Source organism: Ostrinia nubilalis, chromosome 7 (assembly GCF_963855985.1).
Source record: "Ostrinia nubilalis chromosome 7, ilOstNubi1.1, whole genome shotgun sequence".
Taxonomy (NCBI): domain Eukaryota; kingdom Metazoa; phylum Arthropoda; class Insecta; order Lepidoptera; family Crambidae; genus Ostrinia; species Ostrinia nubilalis.
The window spans coordinates 4,312,605-4,334,073 of NC_087094.1; the positions used below are offsets into that span (position 1 = coordinate 4,312,605).

A 21,469-nucleotide genomic window follows, 5' to 3' on the forward strand; every position below is an offset into this window, starting at 1 on the left:
TGTGGAAGTCCAAGGATGGTTCTTACGGAAAAAAATATTAAGAAAATCTCTACGCTAAGGCGGTACGAAGTTCGCCGGGTCAGCTAGTTATATTATAAATAAATAAATAAATAAATTCTTTATTGAATAACTTATTGACAGTTTTTAACAATAGGCTAATATTAAACTATAATAGGTAAAAGTACATACGTGCCTGAACTAAGAATTATAATTCCTGTATCTCAGGCAAAAAAAGGCTTACATTACTTTATTAATAGAACTATTTCTAGCAAAATATATAATCTAATATTTATACATAATAATATATAATTAAAAATTAAAATCTACACAAGTTACATTTAAGATTTAAAATCAATACAATGTGCTACATAATATTGCTTGTTCTACATACTTTATTAAAAACATCCAACATACAGTGTCTGCGTAAACAAAAATAATAAACTGGGTCACGCTCAATGTTGCAAAAATCATACAAGTTATTTATGTTTACTCTAGATATACTTAAATGCAATTCGGTTTGTTAAGGTAGATTTGATAAAAGGTTAGTGGGACAGCTCTATGATTAATTATGGAGTTATCTACTAGTAGGTACTAATGGTAAAAGTTAATTTATACAATCTAGGTAGTAAATTAGCTAATGATAAAACTGACACATCAAGACAAACATAAACTCGCAGGGGACGCTCTTAGGCGCCTTCGTAATCTATGGTGTTAATATATCTTTGTTCTGCTAGTTTCTTAGCAGGGCACTCAGCGTCACCTGTCTTGTGATTGTTGGGCTTTTGAAAGTGCAAGCAGGTCGCACATTTTGAGGGTTCATATTGCTGTCGCGCTGAGCAGCATTCCGCTGTATTTATTATGCAATGGCTCACCATGATGCCGTCCAAATGTGTCACATCATTTAACGTTTTATGCCACTCGAAGGCGACTCTACTTTGCGGCCATTAGGTCGACAGTGACAACTGTGTCGATGTCAACCTGTAATGATTGTTACAAGTAGAAATAAATAAATATAAACTTTGAGTATCATTGCTAAACAATAGTTGTAATGTGACTTCAGAATGTTTAACGTGTTAATTCTTGCCCACAGGTGTGCCACCTCGTGGGCGCGGCGGCGACGACTCTCGGGCGGGAGCTGTACGCCGTGCCGGGTCTCGCCAAGTTCCTGTCGGACTCTCTTCTCCACGGCCTCGAATACCTGCCCGACCACTGGCTGCGGCCCATCGTGCGCAACGCGCTCAAGCCGCTGCTGCACCACTGCCCGCCCGCGCACTTCCAGCACGTCGCGCTGCCGCTGCTGCAGCACTACGCGCCCTTCAGTGAGTGTCCCGTAGCCTGTCCCGCGCTGTCCCGCCCCGGCCGCGGCCCATCGTGCGCAACGCGCTCAAGCCGCTGCTGCACCACTGCCCGCCCGCGCACTTCCAGCACGTCGCGCTGCCGCTGCTGCAGCACTACGCGCCCTTCAGTGAGTGTCCCGTAGCCTGTCCCGCGCTGTCCCGCCCCGGCCGCGGCCCATCGTGCGCAACGCGCTCAAGCCGCTGCTGCACCACTGCCCGCCCGCGCACTTCCAGCACGTCGCGCTGCCGCTGCTGCAGCACTACGCGCCCTTCAGTGAGTGTCCCGTAGCCTGTCCCGCGCTGTCCCGCCCCGGCCGCGGCCCATCGTGCGCAACGCGCTCAAGCCGCTGCTGCACCACTGCCCGCCCGCGCACTTCCAGCACGTCGCGCTGCCGCTGCTGCAGCACTACGCGCCCTTCAGTGAGTGTCCCGTAGCCTGTCCCGCGCTGTCCCGCCCCGGCCGCGGCCCATCGTGCGCAACGCGCTCAAGCCGCTGCTGCACCACTGCCCGCCCGCGCACTTCCAGCACGTCGCGCTGCCGCTGCTGCAGCACTACGCGCCCTTCAGTGAGTGTCCCGTAGCCTGTCCCGCGCTGTCCCGCCCCGGCCGCGGCCCATCGTGCGCAACGCGCTCAAGCCGCTGCCGCACCACTACGCGCTCTTCAGTGAGTGTCCCGTAGCCCTAGCCGTGTCCTGAGCTCGTAGCTTGTCCCGCGCTGTGTCCCGAACCTGCCGCTTGTCCTGCACCGTGCACCGCCTGCCCCCGGCCGCGGCCCATAGTAACAGGGTTTACAAAACTAGTCGCACCCCTCTTTTCCACCACGGCAGCTCCTAAAGCATCTTGACCTCTAATGACACACATCCAATCAAAGAACAGGTTTCGGTATCAATTTGGGAGAGCAATTGCAGACTAACGGCTTTTTTGTAGTTGTAAAACGGAACGCAATAACGTCATGCAGTGGCGTTTTTAAGCAACAGTTTCACTGTATGTTTTCAAACAAAATAAAATAAACAGGGTAAGCTTACTACATGTTCGTGTTTAATATGCAGCCCATATGCTATTCGCTTAACCATTCATTCTGAAAACAGTTGAGATATAAGATGCGTTTTTAAATATATAACCCACTGCATGCAAACTGGTCCTTTTATGTTAAGCAAAAAATAAAAATACTATTCTCTTTTCAGTGCTCAAACATTTATCGGAACGGTGGGACTACATCACATCTCTTTACGAATCTGGGAAGTTGGAGGAGGAGGGCGGCAGCGAATCACAAGAGGTCCTAGAGGACATGCTAGTCAGGCATCTCACAAGAGAACATTTAGAAGTACTCAAAGTAAGTTATTTTTCAGTGAAATGTGACATAGTGCGAGTTAAGTCTAAGGTGAAGGGAATGAAAACGAGTTACGCGATAGATGAAAGAGGCAAAGGTAGCACATAGTACTACCGGTAGTGTTGGAGCCAGTGAGAGCTAAACTTGACTAATTTTGATCCAATGTGTGGGTATTGCATTACGTTTTGTGGTAAATTCGAGACAAAGCCCCTAATCTGATTCAATTTCAAGCTTATTTTGAGGTTTTTAATCAGTAATATTAACTTTAAATATATTTCGCATAGCGAGCGACATCTCGCCGCGTTACGCGTCCCAAAGTTCGTTGGGTTTGTCCCTACACTAAACGAAATTCCTTATTCTCGCGTTAACCGATAGTTCGGTTCCTAACGTCCGGTCAGCTCACTGCACATGCACACTCACTGCGGCCGCCCGCACAGCAACATAATTACGCGCGAGCGATAAGGATGGGTAGCTTGGGGTCATTGTACGAAATTCTATTCGGCGACTGGACTTTACATTAAAGTACTTTTTACCACGTTTGCAGATCTCATTAGTAGACGGCGGTCTAAGCGTGGAAGTGTCATCGGGTGATATGGAAGATGACGCGGCACCGGCGTGCGCTCCGCAGCGAGCGCCGGATCACGTGTCCGAACTCGGCGCGCTCGTGCTACAGGACGCGCGCGCGGGACCCGCGGCGTTACACACGGTGAGTTGAATTAGAACCCTTAGGCTGAGTTGCTAACTTTAACCGTAACTATAACCACGAGGTTGACAAACTTTTGAGGTTTGTTATAGTTTAGTGTAGGCGCACACCATTAATTTCGGCGCACACTCCCATACATACCTATACTGATCAACAGCCCGACTAAACTATCGGCTGACGAAAAATCAAAGATGTGCGCCTACTTTTAGATAACCTACACTGAACTGTCCAACCAAACTGATTGACAGGGGGGCGTCACCATCGTTCAACTGTACATAGTTTCCAACATGGCAAAAATCGGAACCAGCGATCCGGTATTGACGGTGGCGCCCCCCTGTCAATGTCACGGGTGGGACAGTTCTGTGTATTGGGTCCATAAAGTACATAAGACAGTGCAACTCAGCCTTAAGACTAATGCCAAACGAGCGTAATTTCCGTAGCGTAATAAACATTCAAGTTCCAGCACGTTTTGCGTCGTGAATTTCATACAGAACTTTCGTGTAGACTCAAAAAACGCGTCGTAATATACGCTCGTTTGGCCTCGGCCTAAGATTTGCGCGAGTGCACGCATACCTATTAATGCTTCCCCCTGCGCACAAGAAAACCCGTCGCACGCGTACTTGCCGTACTGCGCTGCTCACACAACTTTTCGATACAGACAAGCGTGCGGGTTGCCCACGGGAGTTTTAGCGGAGGCCTTAGTTTAATCAGCGTTTAGCTTTTAACGGACATAACAAGTGCTTTCCCTTGTTTTTGGACCTTAGGACAAGGGAATGAGGTTCAAAATAATGGTGGGAACTATATTCCCACTAAAATTCATCGTCAGTAGACAACGCCATTTACACGTTATTAATATTTTATACTTTCTACTCGCAGGTGTTATACGCGCTAATGTGGAACGATTCGCAATCCTCATTCCGGGCGTGCACGCTTGCGCTGCCGGCGCTTCGGGCGGCGTTAGCGGGCGGTCGGGTCTCCGCGGCGGAGGCCAGCGGAGCCCTAGCGGCTGTCTTACAGGCGCTGCGGACTCATGGGCAACATGATGCAAACCAGGCGGCGCTGCTTGCGCTCGCTGTGCAGGTACGAACTATCCATAGAAAAAGTAGTTTCTACGTCCCTTTCGTTGGCAACATTGCTACGTTTCATGCGCGGACCACGCATAGGTTTGTAAGTTACAACAAGTACAAACTATGATGCACGTAGCAATATGTCATACCGGGCGGCCGCGTCTCGGCTGCGGAGGCCAGCGGAGCCCTAGCGGCTGTCTTACAGGCGCTGCGGACTCATGGCCAACACGACGCCAACCAGGCGGCGCTGCTCGCACTTGCTGTTCAGGTAATAAACGTCCAGCAGAAAAAGTAGTTTCTACGTCCCTTTCGCTGGCAACATTGCTACGTTTCATGCGCGGACCACGCATAGGTTTGTAAGTTACAACAAGTACAAACTATGATGCACGTAGCAATATGTCATACCGGGCGGCCGCGTCTCGGCTGCGGAGGCCAGCGGAGCCCTAGCGGCTGTCTTACAGGCGCTGCGGACTCATGGCCAACACGACGCCAACCAGGCGGCGTTGCTTGCGCTCGCTGTGCAGGTACGAACTATCCATAGAAAAAGTAGTTTCTACGTCCCTTTCGTTGGCAACATTGCTACGTTTCATGCGCGGACCACGCATAGGTTTGTAAGTTACAACACAGAAACTATGATGCGCGTAGCAATATTATGTCATACCGGGCGGCCGCATGTCCGCTGCGGAGGCCAGCGGAGCCCTAGCGGCTGTCTTACAAGCGTTGCGGACTCTTGGCTAACACGACGCCAACCAGGCGGCGCTGCTTGCGCTTGCTGTGCAGGTACGAACTATCCACAGAAAAAGTAGGTTAGAATTCCAGCACCTATAGGCTAAGAACTCACGGCGTGATTTACACCCGCGCCCGCGGCGGTTTCGGCTCACAGCTTCTGTAGAATGCAGATACTCATGTAAAAACTAATGCACAACTCACGACGCGGTTTGCGTCAGTTACGGGACGCGTTAAATCTATGGTGCGCGTAGCAATGTGAAAATGTCATTCCGGGCGTGCACGCTTGCGCTGCCGGCGCTTCGGGCGGCGTTAGCAGGCGGCCGGGTCTCCGCTGCGGAGGCCAGCGGAGCCCTAGCGGCTGTCTTACAAGCGCTGCGGACTCATGGGCAACACGACGCCAACCAGGCGGCGCTGCTTACGCTTGCTGTTCAGGTACGAACTCTCCGTAGAAAAAGTAGTTTCTACGTCCCTTTCGCTGGCAACATTGCTACGTTTCATGCGCGGACCACGCATAGGTTTGTAAGTTACAACACGTACAAACTATGATGCACGTAGCAATGTGAATATGTCATTCCGGGCGGCCGCGTCTCGGCTGCGGAGGCCAGCGGAGCCCTAGCGGCTGTCTTACAAGCGCTGCGGACTCATGGCCAACACGACGCTAACCAGGCGGCGTTGCTCGCACTTGCTGTTCAGGTAATAAACGTCCAGCAGAAAAAGTAGTTTCTACGTCCCTTTCGCGGGCAACATTGCTACGTTTCATGCGCGGATTACGCATAGGTTTGTAAATTACAACACGTACAAATTATGATGCACGTAGCAATATGTCATACCGGGCAGCCGCGTCTCCGCTGCGGAGGCCAGCGGAGCCCTAGCGGCTGTCTTACAAGCGCTGCGGACTCATGGGCAACACGACGCCAACCAGGCGGCGCTGCTCGCACTTGCTGTTCAGGTAACAACCGTCCACAGAAAATTAGTTGAAAATTCGAACATCTATAGACGTCCCTTCTCTTTTTTGCTACATATTGACTTCTACACGTCGCGCGCGGGCCATGCTCCGGCTTGTAATCAGTTACGGATACGTTAAATCTATGGTGCGCGTAGCAATGTGAATATGTCATTCCGCGAGTGCACGTTAGCGCTAGCGGCGTTAGCGGGCGGCCGCGTCTCCGCTGCGGAGGCCAGCGGAGCCCTAGCGGCTGTCTTACAAGCGCTGCGGACTCATGGCCAACACGATGCCAACCAGGCGGCACTGCTCGCGCTCGCTGTGCAGGTACGAACTATCCATAGAAAAAGTAGTTTCTACGTCCCTTTCGTTGGCAACATTGCTACGTTTCATGCGCGGACCACGCATGGGTTTGTAAGTTACAACAAGTACAAACTATGATGCACGTAGCAATATGTCATACGGAGCTGCTGAGGCCAGCGGAGCCCTAGCGGCTGTCTTACAAGCGCTGCGGACTCATGGCCAACACGACGCCAACCAGGCGGCGCTGCTCGCACTTGCTGTTCAGGTACTAACCACTACAGGGAAAAAGTAGTTGGAGAATTCCAATAATTGTACTGTTTATACATCCCTTTCGCTGGCAACATTGCTACGTTTCATGCGCGGACCACGCATAGGTTTGTATCCAGTTATATCATGTACAATCTGTAATGCACGTAGCAATGTGAATACGTCATTCCGCGAGTGCACGTTAGCGCGCGGCCGCGTCTCCGCTACGGTGGCCACAGGCGCTGCGGCTACGTACGGCTACGAATATAAAAAGTAGTTTCTACGTTCCTTTCGTTGGCAACATTGCTACGTTTCATGCGCGGATTACGCATAGGTTTGATTCAAGTTACAACACGTACAAACTATGATGCACGTAGCAATATGTCATTCCGGGCGGCCGCGTCTCCGCTGCGGAGGCCAGCGGAGCCCTAGCGGCTGTCTTACAGGCGCTGCGGACTCATGGCCAACACGACGCCAACCAGGCGGCGCTGCTCGCGCTCGCTGTGCAGGTACGAACTCTCCGTAGAAAAAGTATTTTCTACGTCCCTTTCGCTGGCAATATTGCTACGTTTCATGCGCGGACCACGCATAGGTTTGTAAGTTACAACACGTACAAACTATGATGCACGTAGCAATGTGAATATGTCATTCCGGGCGGCCGCGTCTCCGCTGCGGAGGCCAGCGGAGCCCTAGCGGCTGTCTTACAAGCGCTGCGGACTCATGGTCAACACGATGCAAACCAGGCGGCGCTACTTGCGCTTGCTGTGCAGGTAATAAACGTGTACAAGAAAAAAAAGTTGTTATATAGGGAACAACTTTCCGCTTGCAACATATTCATATTGCTACGTGTCACGCACGGGCCATTCTTCGGCCTGTAACCACTATCACTATCTATGATGCACATAGCAATGTGAATATGTTGCAACGGGGCGTCTTAGCTAGCTCAGTCTGACACCCCGCTGATTAGTACTAAGTCCCAGTTCGCCTTCTGCGATGAGGGATGTGTACCTATCCAGGATGCCTACAGGGATATTCGACCAAGGAAACGCACAATCAATAACACAATGGCACTTATAATTCAGGTTCCACAATAGTTTACTTATTCTAGTTTCACTGACTCTAAATTACTATTATTTAAACAATGAGTAAGTTATTCCACAATTGCAAATCTACTATGACAAGAAGGATAGCGACGCGCCCGGTTCGCGTCCCGAGACTAGTTTACGTAATCCGCGAGAGGGGCGGCGCCCTGTGCGAGGTTTAGCAAGTGTTAGTTTGGATGCTTATAAACTAGGGGGGTAGGACGGTCCGCTCACCAAATCGGTAACCGAGGTCAACGAAGTGGGGGTTCGAGTACCAAAGGTAAAAAGGCTTAGGACCTACGTGGCGAGTGGGGAGGAATCCAGGAAGGGTGGCAGCGGGATTGCTACCGCAGGTCGGGATTGAGTAAAGCATGCACTCGGTAAGGATTGGAATGTGTATACAGGCAACGATGGTTCGCTCGTGTCACGGAAACCGCGCGAGCCGAAAGTCCTATCGAGCCAGGTTAGGGGGAACAGTGAGGGCAGCTATTCGCTAGGGACTCTTGCGCAATTAGCCGTGAGAAAGTTAGACGCGCGCGCGATCGTCTGGCTGTTGCGATGGCTCCCGAGCGAATGCTAGGCGCCCGCGGTCGCCGCCGTCTCTTATATTAGCTCGGTCCGTGCGGCGTGCGGCCGCGCAGCCGTAGGGTTGTCAAAATCTCCGCGCTCGGTGCTAGGGCTGTCGATGCGTCGCGGGGCGCGTCACAATGTCATTCCGCGAGTACACGTTAGCGCTAGCGGCGTTAGCGGGCGGCCGCGTCTCCGCTGCGGAGGCCAGCGGAGCCCTAGCGGCTGTCTTACAGGCGCTGCGGACTCATGGCCAACACGACGCCAACCAGGCGGCGTTGCTTGCGCTCGCTGTGCAGGTACGAACTATCCATAGAAAAAGTAGTTTCTACGTCCCTTTCGTTGGGAACATTGCTACGTTTCATGCGCGGACCACGCATAGGTTTGTAAGTTACAACACGTACAAACTATGATGCGCGTAGCAATATGTCATACCGGGCGGCCGCGTCTCCGCTGCGGAGGCCAGCGGAGCCCTAGCGGCTGTCTTACAAGCGCTGCGGACTCATGTCCAACACGACGCCAACCAGGCGGCGCTGCTTGCGCTTGCTGTTCAGGTAATTAACTATCCATAGAAAAAAGTAGTTTCTACGTCCCTTTCGCTGGCAATATTGCTACGTTTAATGCGCGGACCACGCATAGGTTTGTAAGTTACAACAAGTACAAACTATGATGCACGTAGCAATATGTCATACCGGGCGGCCGCGTCTCCGCTGCGGAGGCCAGCGGAGCCCTAGCGGCTGTCTTACAGGCGCTGCGGACTCATGGCCAACACGACGCCAACCAGGCGGCGCTGCTCGCACTTGCTGTTCAGGTAATAACCATTCACAAGAAAAAGTAGTTGGAGAATTCCAATAACTGTACTGTTTATACGTTCCTTTCGCTGGCAACGTGTCATGCGCGGACCACGCATCGGTTTGTATCCAGTTATATCAAGTACAATCTGTAATGCACGTAGCAATGTGTATACGCCATTCCGCGAGTGCAACCGTGTACAGAAAAAATGTAGATGGAGTCCAATAACTGTACTGTTTATACGTCACTTTCGCTGGCAACATTGCTACGTGTCATGCGCGGACCACGCATAGGAATAGGTTTGTGTCAAGTTACAACATGTACAAACTATGATGCACGTAGCAATGTGAATATGTCATTTCGGGCGGCCGCGTCTCCGCGGCGGAGGCCAGCGGAGCCCTAGCGGCTGTTTTACAGGCGCTGCAGACACATGGCCAACACGACGCCAACCAGGCGGCGTTGCTCGCACTTGCTGTTCAGGTAATACACGTGTACAAGAAAAAAAAGTTGTTGCCTATAGACGTCCCTTCCGCTTGCAACATATTCATATTGCTACGTGTCACGCATGGGCCGTTCTTCGGCCTGTAACCACTATCACTATCTATGATGCACATAGCAATGTGAAGTCATTCCGCGAGTGCACGTTAGCGCTAGCGGCGTTAGCAAGCGGCCGCTACTTCGCTGCGAAAGCCAGCGGAGCCTTGGCGGCTGTCTTACAAGCGCTGCGGACTCATGGCCAACATGATGCCAACCAGGCGGCGCTGCTCGCGCTCGCTGTGCAGGTACGAACTATCCATAGAAAAAAGTAGTTTCTACGTCCCTTTCGCTGGCAACATTGCTACGTTTCATGCGCGGACCACGCATAGGTTTGTAAGTTACAACACGTACAAACTATGATGCACGTAGCAATATGTCATACCGGGCGGCCGCGTCTCCGCAGCGGAGGCCAGCGGAGCCCTAGCGGCTGTCTTACAGGCGCTGCGGACTCATGGCCAACACGACGCCAACCAGGCGGCGCTGCTCGCACTTGCTGTGCAGGTAATAAACGTGTACAGGAAAAAAGTTGCTGTCTAAAGATGTTCCTTTCGCTTGCAACATATTCATATTGCTACGTGTCACGCACGGGCCATTCTCCGGCCTGTAACCACTATCACTATCTATGATGCAAATAGCTGTGAAATAATGTCATTCCGCGAGTTCACTATCGGTGTTAGCGGGCGGCCAGGTCTCCGTTGCGGAGGCCAGCGGAGCCCTAGCGGCTGTCTTACAGGCGCTGCGGACTCATGGGCAACACGACGCCAACCAGGCGGCGCTGCTCGCGCTCGCTGTGCAGGTACGAACTATCCGTAGAAAAAGGTAGTTTCTACGTCCCTTTCGCTGGCAACGTTGCTACGTTTCATGCGCGGACCACGCATAGGTTTGTAAGTTACAACACGTACAAACTATGATGCACGTAGCAATATGTCATTCCGGGCGGCCGCATGTCCGCTGCGGAGGCCAGCGGAGCCCTAGCGGCTGTCTTACAGGCGCTGCGGACTCATGGCCAACACGATGCAAACCAGGCGGCGCTGCTCGCACTTGCTGTGCAGGTAATAAACGTGTACAAGAAAAAAAAGTTGTTGCCTATAGACGTCCCTTCCGCTTGCAACATATATTGCTACGTGTCACGCACGGGCCATTCTTCGGCCTGTAACCACTATCACTATCTATGATGCACATAGCAATGTGCATATGTCATTCCGCGAGTGCACGTTAGCGCTAGCGGCGTTAGCGGGCGACCGCGTGTCCGCGGCGGTACTACAAGCGTTGCGGACTCATGGACAACACGACGCCAACCAGGCGGCACTGCTTGCGCTCGCTGTGCAGGTAACAACCGTCCACAAAAGAAGTAGTTAAGAATTCCAGCACCTATTCCTTTCGCTTGCAACATATCCACATTGCTCCATGTCATGTGTGGGCCACGTAACGGTCTGTATCCAGCGGGGTTACTCCCAAAAACGTTATCCGAAGTTTCGAATGGTTGATATCCCTCTCACGTAAAGCAAGATGCCACAATGAGCGACGGTGACAAACCCGAAACTAACCAAACAGCGTGTTTTAATAACAAGTGTCATTATCTTATAAAACGAGGTGCGAGGCGATCTATGTGTTAGGTCAGTTATACGAGGCGCGCGCTTCCCCGAGCATTGTGAGCGTATACGTATAATCTTTAAAATAATAATAATGCAGCACCTTATGTATTTGTAATAAGTTTGGTTTTTATAAACTTAAAAGAAGTTGTACCAAACCCTGTAATGATAGAACTTGTAACTTCAATAAATGAATTTATTATTTGTTTATTTATTTAATAAGTATAATTTCCCCCCAGACGTACGAGGCTCTCCGGCCGCGGTTCCCTTCGATCGTGAGCGTGCTGCGCGAGATTCCCGACGTGGACGCGCACGACCTGCGGCGGCTGGACGAGAAGCTGGCCGCGCCGCCCGCCAAGCCCTCCAAGACCGACAAGAGCAAGCGCGACCTCTTCAAGAAGATCACCGCCAGGGTCAGTACTCGAGTAGTCTGGTCTGCGAGCACGTAGAATTTTGTCCAATGACCCCAAGCTACCCATCGTTGCTGTGGCGCTCGCACTCTCACTGCGGGCGCCCGTCGCACAGTCGCGACAGCAATATAATTACGCGCGAGCGATAAGGATGGGTAGCTTGGGGTCATTGGACAAAATTCTACGTGCTCACAGACCGGGCTTTAGTATTCAAATACAAATGGCTTATTTGAGTACATAGGCCCTTTCCAGTAGCCTTATTCACGTAACAAAACTTCAACGACAACAAAACACTGAATTGCGATCCTATCGAGTAATCGTTCTATCAAAATGACCCTTGTGAAGTGAATACGGATTTGATCTATTTTCAATGGGACGACGAACCAAAACTTCAACAACAACAAAACACTCGAGTTGCGATCCTATCGAGTAATCGTTCTATCAAAATGACCCTTGTGAATACGGATTTAGAACTATTTTTCAATGAGACGTCACTTCTGAATTAGGCCACAGGGCACTTATACACTTCCAAAATATAGCTTGCCCTACCACCACTTCGGGACAACATAATATGGGCTGGGGCTGAGAAGAAGTGGCGGAAGAAACTCAGTCATTGATCGTTCCAGTGGCGTAACTATAGGGTGGCAGGGCTGGCAAAATGCCACAGGCCCCGGACCTGAGGGGGCCCTGACCCAAGACCCCCTGCGATGGTCCCACCCCCCCTGAAAAATAAACCCTAGATACGCCAAGGGCCCCACGCACAGAATTTGCCACGGACTTCGGATGGTATAGTTACACCACTGATTCGTTCGGTCGTTCGTTTCAGCTAAATGACTTTGATTTCCACAATGATCGGTCGTGCGCTGCCCGCATCCAGGCTCTTTCCGCGACCTTCATCAGATCGTCGGTCCTAGTGGGGGGGGCCTGCCCACGCTACGTCTCCCGGTCTGTGGTCGCCACTCGAGAACTTTTCTACCCGAATTCTGCGGGCTATATGGGTCACTGGTTTTCTATTTTCATGATTGCCGTGTTCAATTGTTAATTAATAAATTATCCCGAGTCTCAGGACAGGACATCCTATCTTAACAATAAAATGGTTGTTCCAGTTAATCGGGCGCAACGTGGGGCAGCTATTCAAGAAGGAAGTGTACATCCTCGACCTGCCGACCATGCAGTCGTCCAAGGAGAAGCCGCGCGGCCCGCTTGACACGGCCGAAGGCGCGCAGCTTGACACGTTGTTTGCGCACGCGCCAACCTAGCCCCGCCATACTCGACTGTGAACCATTTATATGTTACTATTAAATTATATTATTAACATTTGCTGCGTTTTCTTCGATCAGTACAATCTTTAGCAACCTATAACGGCTGGACATACGCCTCCCCAATACGCGACGTACGGTATAATAACTTTTTTAAAAGTGCTGTGAATACTACCCCGACTTATTTAGCTTGAAAGTGATCCCGCCGCTACATTTACTATACATGACCTACACTAAACTGTCCCATCAAACTCTTTGACAGGGATGAGCCACCGCGCCACCATCCTTCAACTTAGTTTCCAACATGGCAAAAATCGGAACCAGTGCAGCGTCCCGATATTGACGGTGGCGGTTCAGTGTATTGGGTCTATACTACCCCGACTCATTTAGCTTGAAAGTGATCCCGCCTCTACATTTACTACTTAAATTCATCTTAAGTAGGATCGGATCTGTTATTATTCTTTTTGAGTGTGATTAATTTATGATGGTGGGGTCAATAAAAATCAATTAACATAATGATAAAATAAAACACAGCACTATGGTTCAATAAATAAATAATTTATTACCATATTAAAAAGCAGTCCTGAATTGAAACTTACACCAAATTCAACATTTAAACGTAACAGAGAGAAACGAAAAGTTTTACTTTTCGTACGTGTACACCATTTGTTTGCCTAGGTCTATATTCTTGCCGTTGCTGACTAGCTGCACGGTGGATGTAGCTACGTCTACTTTTAATACTGCTGCGTCTTCGAGGACAATACATTTCGTTTCGTGGTCGCCGGGCACGGGGATCTTGCGAGGGCCGAGGATTGGGTCGTTGTACCGCCACACTTTCAGGCTACTCACGTCTGGAAAAAGTAAATAATATACATTTATTATAATATACAAACCATTTACTAAATGAAAATGGACAAGATTTATTTACATACACATTCTATGGGAGTAAAAAAATGTTATAAAAATTAACGTAAAATTACTAACATGTAATTTAGGGGGGGCAATGGGCATGATTCCAGGCTGGAAACGATATATTAAAAAAATACTACCTTCTTGTTTTTTTAAACCAAATATTAACTGTGATTGTAAGTGGAAAACGATTGTGAAAAAATTGGAAAACTTAGAAATAATGTGTGAATCAGAAAATATAAGAAAGAAATAAATACTTAACCAAAAATTTGCAGTTACTTCATACCTTTAATCGCTTTGACTTCCTTGCTGATCTTGGCTTTCACCTTCTCAACGGTATCACCATCGCTCAGGCTGACGGTCACCGTGAACAGCCCACTACGCGGCGTGGGGTTGACGACGGTGACGTCAACACCCGGCTCCGCGAAGAAGTTGATGTGCGGCGCTCCCGGGGCGCAGTCCTCGCGAGTCTTCTCGGATGCCTCGCCGCTGTCCGTGTAGCGGACTTCGATGGAATCCAGCTGAATGGAAAAAAGGTCCGATTACTTTAGGTGGGTGGGTAAATTACCTAGAATAATCGTTTTGACAGTTTCTAAAACTAAACCAAAGCGCGTGCGTGCGATCTGAGCTCCTACAGCATTCTCCCCGAAACCCAACCAATTTAGCCAATTTCTCAAGAAGAAAGACCCTTTCTTTTGTTATAATCCGATTCTGTCTTAGATTAGCAATAGATGATTAAATGTTGCATATAACTTTCTTTCTACATGGTATGAAGAGTGTAGGCCGACTCCATTTACTCTGTTAAATCGGAGGTCATGCAGTGGAGACTAAATCCTCCAGCACGGCAGCCTCGTCAAAGGACGACAGATAGGGCGGAGTCTCCAGCGGCGAGCCAGCGTCCAGATAGGTTTAATGTATTTACTTTAATAAACTGGATGTAGTGTTCCTACTTTGGAGACTAATAATGGTCCTATACTCACATCAGTACTCAGCAAGCACTGCTTATTATCCTCCAGTGGCGAGCCACCGTCAAGATAGGTCTAATCTATTTACTCTAGTACCTAAACTAGTAAACTGGAGATTGTGTTCCTACTTTAGAGACTGAATGGTCCCATACTCACATCCAAAGTACTCAGCAAGTACTGCTTATTATCCTCCAGCACGGCAGCCTCGTCGAATGGCAGCGCGACCGACAGGGCGGAGTCTCCGATCCGCTCGAGCGCCTCGCGCGTTGCTTGCACGAAAGGCATGGCTCGCTTCATGTACTTCTTCAAGTCTTCGATGCCGCCGAGTTTGCTCGATATCACCTTGTTGTCGGGGAGGCCTGATGGCTGTTAAAGTAAATGGTGATATAGTAATGGTGAAACTGATAGGTAATTATTAAGTAAGATATAGTTTGGCTATCTTCACACTTTTCTACAAATAACTAAGACGGTAAGATTAATGTTAAGCACAGATAATAACTTATGTCCCGAATGCTTAGTTTGATGCCAGAAAAAAAAACAGATTAGTTTTTTTAAACTGTACGAAGAATACAATAATGCCTAGCCGCGTTATAGATATAACGGTTATATTACGATCGATAGTAAAACAACCGAGAACTATTCATTCACGCAAAAAGTTTGCTTAGCTTTTATGATTGGCGTAAGGAGAAAACAGCCTCAATCATAACATCATTTTCATTTAAAACCGGCTTTCAACCGTGAGGAAATCAAGTTTCAAACTCACCCCATTTAGTTCCTTCAGAGTGGTCAGAATTATATGTTGCCACCTCGGATATTCCTTCGCCACCCAAATGATAGCTTTGTTTGGCTTCTTCTCAGGTTTGGGAGCTTCTCCCTTTTTGGGTTTCTTGACCGCGCAGTGGTTCTTGAGATAGATTCGGAAGGAGTGGGCGGCGTCCATTAAATAGTTGCTAGCTTTGACTGCCACCTCGTCGATGTCGCCCGAAACTGGCCATCGCTCGTGGAGGATACTTCTTTTCTGTAATCGTACATTACTTGTCTTAATGTTGCGTTCAGTACTTACTTAGATGACTATGGCTAGGTGGTTTCCTTGAAACTTTGTCTTGTGAAACGCAAACAAATGTCGAGGTTTTCAGTATCATATTCATGAAATTAAGTTTCGCCATACGCAAATCGGTTAACCACGCTTTACGTTTCATGAAGTGTGTTATATCAAAAAAATTGTGTTATGATTATGAAATGAAATATTGAGGAGAATACGTATTTGATTACTTTTCATGTCAGCTCTTCTAATCTATTATTGAATATTATTACTCGGCCATACTTGATTTATCCATTAAGGGCTGATTTTACCATCGTCGGATAACTTTTAACTGAGGAATAAGTTTGGCACATTGTCAAACCAGCCCAAGGGACAAGGACAACTATATTAACTACAAACTACCTTTCTCAATGAGGCTTTTGGAGTCCCCTCTATCCTGAAAACAAACTTAATCATCTTCTGAAAGCTGAAACGAAAATTCAATTGAATCAAACTACTTACATTTCCCAACAATTCCCACACATGCTCGGCCACGTGCGGGCAAATCGGCGCCATTAACTTCGCCTGCGTCTCGATATAGCGCGTCAGAAGATCCGCGTGGAGCCCTACGTCGGCGCACAACTCGCGGTACTTGTCCCGAGCCGCCTGCAGCTCGAAGAAGCCGGTCTTGAGAGCCTCCTTGAAGAGAAGTTTGCCGTAGTTGTCGTCCGTTTGAGAGATCTTCGTGTTCATCTCGCTGATGAACACCTTGTCGTGGAAGTTGAACTCGCCTGAAGAAATGAATAGTGGTGAATAATCGTCGAAAAACAATTAAACTTCATTCGAACAAGTGAAGATATACATGGAATTATGTAAGAGAGATGTCATACAGTTGACGATGCGGAGCATCGCATCTCGTCACTTTATCCTACCCTACACATCTGCATTTTGTTGCTATTTATTATAGTCAAGATCAACAACCACAAAATATCTAAACAATAACAAAAGAGTAATATAGCCGTTGCGCTTGCGACGACCATAAAACTAAGAAACTTTAAAAAAACTTAGTTGTATGAAAAAAATATTACCTGTCCTCAGAGTCGCTTTGGCGGCAACCATTTCCTTCACCCACTCGATAAAAGTGAACAGCCTGAGTATAGCGGCGTCTGCTGTGCTTTCAACAAAATTGGCGTCTTCCACAGAATCACCCGCGTCGGCAAGCGTGAGCCGCATACCGTCCGCGCTAAACTTATCAATAGACTCCGAAAGCGTCAAGAAGTTGCCATCTGACTTTGACATCTTAGCAGAGTTCAACATAAGGTGCCCATTCGCGCGGATGCCCTGTGGCCACTTCCCTTCTTCTTTCGGCCAGATGGCGCAGTGATTGTAAATGTAAAACGTCAGGTGGTTCTGGATCAAGTCCTTTCCGGACACTCGAAGGTCGACTGGATACCTGTATTAAACATTTACATTATGTCTTTTTCTAATAAGCTTCCGAATTTCAGGGGGATGTTGTTTGGTGATTAACAAAAATGTCTTACCAGAACTGGAAAGATGTCCTCATGAGATCTAAAGACTTTTTGGCTATCTTTGTGCTTTTTGGAAAAGGCGCATCTTTAAAGAAAATATAATCCCAAACTTCAGACGTCATTTCTTCAGGTTTAATCTTCAGAGCATTCTCCTTGTTGCCCCTAAACGTGTCGCCTTGCAGGAAATGCGAAATAGTGTAGTATGCATTGTAAATGGTCGAATCTGACAGAGATTCTATCACCCACTGAGTATCCCAGGGCAGTTTGGTACCTGAAATAGGATAAAGTTAGAATAAAGAACCTTCAGTTATTGTCTGAAGAAGGAAAGGAGAAGTACATACCAAGACCATAAGTTCTAGAGCATGCATATTCGTGTAACCACTTGAGTGTGGCTTGGAAATTTTTCCTGACCTCATCATGGTAAGTGTTCATTGCAGCCAGAGCCTTCTCAGCTTGACTTTTCCATTCTTCATTGCCATAATCAAGATACCATTGATTGCACAAAGCGACAACGCATTCGTCGCCAGATCTCGACATGATAGTTTTCTCGGGCTCGTAATAAATTACTGCACTCTTTTCCTCAATCAGTTTCGATTGCAAGTTCTTTTTTACGTCTTGAATTTTGCTCCCTTTGAATTCACCCACCAGAAGGACACCATCATAGAATCCTTTTAAGTAGACCATTTCTTTGGCTTGAGTCAACTTATCCTTATCATTTTGGCTCTGTATTTTCAGTTGGTCATACACATGGACAGCAGATAGGTTGCCAAATTCGGGAATTTCAAGAATCGGTACAGGAGTAAATGGTAGAATCATTTCGTCCTTGATTCCATACTTTTCCCTAAAAGCGGGTTTCTTTTGAAGATCTACCAGCGCCGCATAGTCGTCGGGCGAGTCAGACGGAACACTGGTGACAATGCCAGTGCCTTTGTCTTCTTTGATCGTCAACATGGGGAGGCAGTATATTTTGGGATAGCAAGTAAATGGGGATTTCACTGCAACTCCAAACAGATCTTGGCCAACAATTTCTTGAAGTACTTTGAACTCCCCATCTTTTTCAGTGAAGCCTTGATAAGCCATATTCCTGGCAGCCCTTCTGGTGCAAATGAAGATTCCATCCTTCATAGTCTCAAAGGCAATGTATTTGATGTCAGGGTGAATCCAGCAGTTAGTTTGACCATACATGGTCTCTGGCCTTAATGTTGCTGCTACAAGGTTGACCTTTTTTCCTTTGAAAGATCTGAGAATATAAAACAAGTAAAATAAATAAATAAAAAAATCTTTATGACTATTTCATTTTATTGAGAAAGTAACTAACTTGAATAGAGCAGGGAGTGGTTCTTGGACTTCCATCTTAATGAGGGTATACTCTTGAGGTCCTGCACCTTCCCCAGTGCTTCTGTCGTGGTCCATGCAAGGTTGTTTATCCAGGGGTGAGAATATGGTGTACCTTTTGCCATACATAATTTTCTTACGATCCTTAAGGTGATGGAATTGCCATCTAATGAAGGAATCATAAAACGGATTGGCATCAGTTGTAATGAACTTGCGACGCCAATCGACCTATGAGGAAAACATAAATAGGTATATTAAATAATTTCCTGTTTAAAGTTCTCTATAAATACAGTTTTAATAAAGAAGAAAAGATAAAAATAAAACTAACATGAATACCCATCCTCTTCAAATCAACAACAGCTCTTGGTGGGAAATACTCAAGCCAATAACTTTCATTGGCAAACTCCTTGATCTCCTCCTCTGGTATCCCCAGACTCCTCATGATTTGCCACTGGTATTTAGCAGAACCTGTTTTAGCAACTGCTTTACTTTTCTTTCCTTTGCTTTTATCTTTTGGCACAATGTCAGTTTCTTCTTTCAGGGAAACTTCTTCTTCTTCAGGGAATACTGGAGGGTAGCCAAACATTTCCATTTCCCTTTTGAGCTTGTCAGCACAAGCTTTGATGGGCATTCCTGTGCAATGGAACCCAAATGGGAATAACACCATCTTGCCTTTTAATCTGTAATACCTTGATGCAAACTGAAAGCATACATTTCTATTTATTTATTTATGAAGATATAGGTAAGTAAAATCTGATTTTTCTTATCAAGAATTAAATAAGTAGATACATAACAATAAATGAGCAGTGACTGTATTTTTTTATTTTTTTTAAGCAGCTTATTATAATTATAATATACATTTTTATAAATAAATGTAACTTACTTCACATTTGGAAAGTGAAAATGTGTGTCCTAAATGTAAGCGCCCATTCATGTAAGGGTATGGAAAAGTGCACATGAATTTTTCATGTGGTTTGCCATCACTTGGCGCCTCCATTTCAAAGATTTTCTCTTTCTCCCAACGCTCTTGCACTTTTTTTTCAATGTCTTGAAGGTATTCGACCTTATAGGTCCCCTTCCTATCTAAAGTAGTCTGAAAATAAGTATTACATTATACTTTAATAAATACGCCACGTACGTGTGACATCTTCAATTAGATTAACATAGAAGATGTCACACTGTTGTCGCAAGAATGTTAATTGACTCATATCGCAATTGACTATTAAAAACAATTTGATATTAAATAAACAATTTCAAAAGACCAATATCCAACCCAATTTGACTATTATCATTATCATTATTTTGTTGCTACTTATAGAATCATGGGCACAGATAAGGGTAATGCAATTTTCGATAGTGGCTTAACATTTGACATTGAAACAATATGTAATATTGGACCAACAGAAATTCAGTAGCATATGGATGGTAGGAATGTGGTAAGGATGTTGAGACGGAAATCTTAAACAATCCATTGTAGTACATGAATAAATAATGAATTTTAACAATTTATGATTTATCCCAACTTCCCAACTAATATTATAAATGCGAAAGTAACTCTGTCTGTCTGTCTGTTACGCTTTCCCGCTTAAACCTCGCAACCGATTTTGATGAAATTTGGCATAGAGATAGTTTGAGTCCCGGGAAAGAACATAGGATAGTTTTTATCCCGGTTTTTGAAACAGGGACGCGCGCGATAAAGTTTTTCTGTGACAGACAAAATTCCACGCGGGCGAAGCCGCGGGCGGAAAGCTAGTTTATAATAAGGATAGGATAAAAATATCTAAATATGTTATTCATGCCCGTCAAAAAAGGTAGCAATACAGTTATGGATAAATATGCTGAGGAAGTTATGAAAAAATGCGTAAAATAATTTTTAACATTTTTATCCATTTTCAAATTGACCAGCACGAGATTTGTCATGATTTCATCAGACGCTCTGAGCAACTTGGTACTTCCTGTAGAGGTTAATCGTGCGGCTTTAAACTTAGGGTTCGCGTCGTAAATCTGTGTTGTATCGTAACTGGGATTTAAATAAGTCTTCAACAAATGCAGTTGCCTGTTACATCAAATAACAAACGTAAAATTTCTTATCAAAAAGACATTTAAGAAGTAAATACATAAACATGTACATATGGCTCAAAAACTTAACAATTTATGGATTTTGCAGTTACTAAGCTAGGATTTTAATTATTATTACCATTATTTAACTTAGCTTCTCCACCCAACTATAGTTTTATTGTAAATTCGTAAACTTTGCGGGAATTCAGAACACGTTGCACTCTTGCTCCCCCACACTGACATTTACAATTTTTGACACTTTCACTTGACGTTGACATTTTCAGAATACAATGCCGCCAACATGCCAACAAATTGTAAGCCCTTGTATACACGATCAATTCCATGTAGGATTAACATTAATCTGTTTCCGGCATCAGTGTTGCCAGTCGGGTCTTGTCAGAAATTACCAAAAATTTTTAAAAAAGTAACCTTTTTGAATAAAAAGTAACCTTCATACGGGGGGGGGGGGGGGGTGCGGAGCGATTGTGTAAGGTTGTTCATGTATGGAAAATGAATACAATTATTGATCATCAATCGTTTACCTAAATTCTAAAATTTTGACCATTCCATGAAGACTGAAAAGTGACCGGTCGTATAAAAACGTTTCATGGATTTGCGTTTTATTATCGAAAAACATTCGCTAAAACTCATTTTTTTAAACAAATAATAAATCAAATTCATGTTTAAATGCAGTTTGACATAATTTTTGAATTGTCACTATTAATACTTTTTACTGAATAACCTGTAAAAATTAA

General features: G+C 46.5%; 2 protein-coding genes across 2 annotated transcripts in view; one reads left to right on the forward strand and one right to left on the reverse strand.

Annotated features, from left to right (window-relative positions):
• LOC135073472 (exportin-5) overlaps positions 1–12,955 on the forward strand; it is a 36,043-nt gene extending 23,088 nt beyond the window's left edge. The window contains exons 20-26 of the mRNA XM_063967655.1: positions 1,091–1,479; positions 1,773–1,903; positions 2,522–2,670; positions 3,212–3,373; positions 4,247–4,450; positions 11,468–11,641; positions 12,745–12,955. Of these exons, the coding sequence (XP_063823725.1) occupies positions 1,091–1,479; positions 1,773–1,903; positions 2,522–2,670; positions 3,212–3,373; positions 4,247–4,450; positions 11,468–11,641; positions 12,745–12,897 (1,362 nt within the window). The 3' untranslated portion in view covers positions 12,898–12,955. The remainder of the gene's footprint in view (positions 1–1,090; positions 1,480–1,772; positions 1,904–2,521; positions 2,671–3,211; positions 3,374–4,246; positions 4,451–11,467; positions 11,642–12,744) is intronic.
• Positions 12,956–13,434: 479 nt separating this feature from the next.
• LOC135073101 (leucine--tRNA ligase, cytoplasmic) lies at positions 13,435–20,963 on the reverse strand. The gene is made up of 12 exons (XM_063967137.1): positions 20,854–20,963; positions 19,540–19,749; positions 18,985–19,356; positions 18,640–18,884; positions 17,663–18,561; positions 17,334–17,592; positions 16,881–17,245; positions 16,315–16,583; positions 15,535–15,789; positions 14,928–15,137; positions 14,093–14,327; positions 13,435–13,748 (listed from the first exon to the last, which is right to left on the reverse strand). The coding sequence occupies exons 1-12, from the start codon at positions 20,854–20,856 to the stop codon at positions 13,540–13,542; spliced, it is 3,531 nt and encodes a 1,176-aa protein (XP_063823207.1). The 5' UTR covers positions 20,857–20,963; the 3' UTR covers positions 13,435–13,539.
• Between the last annotated feature and the right edge of the window lie 506 nt (positions 20,964–21,469).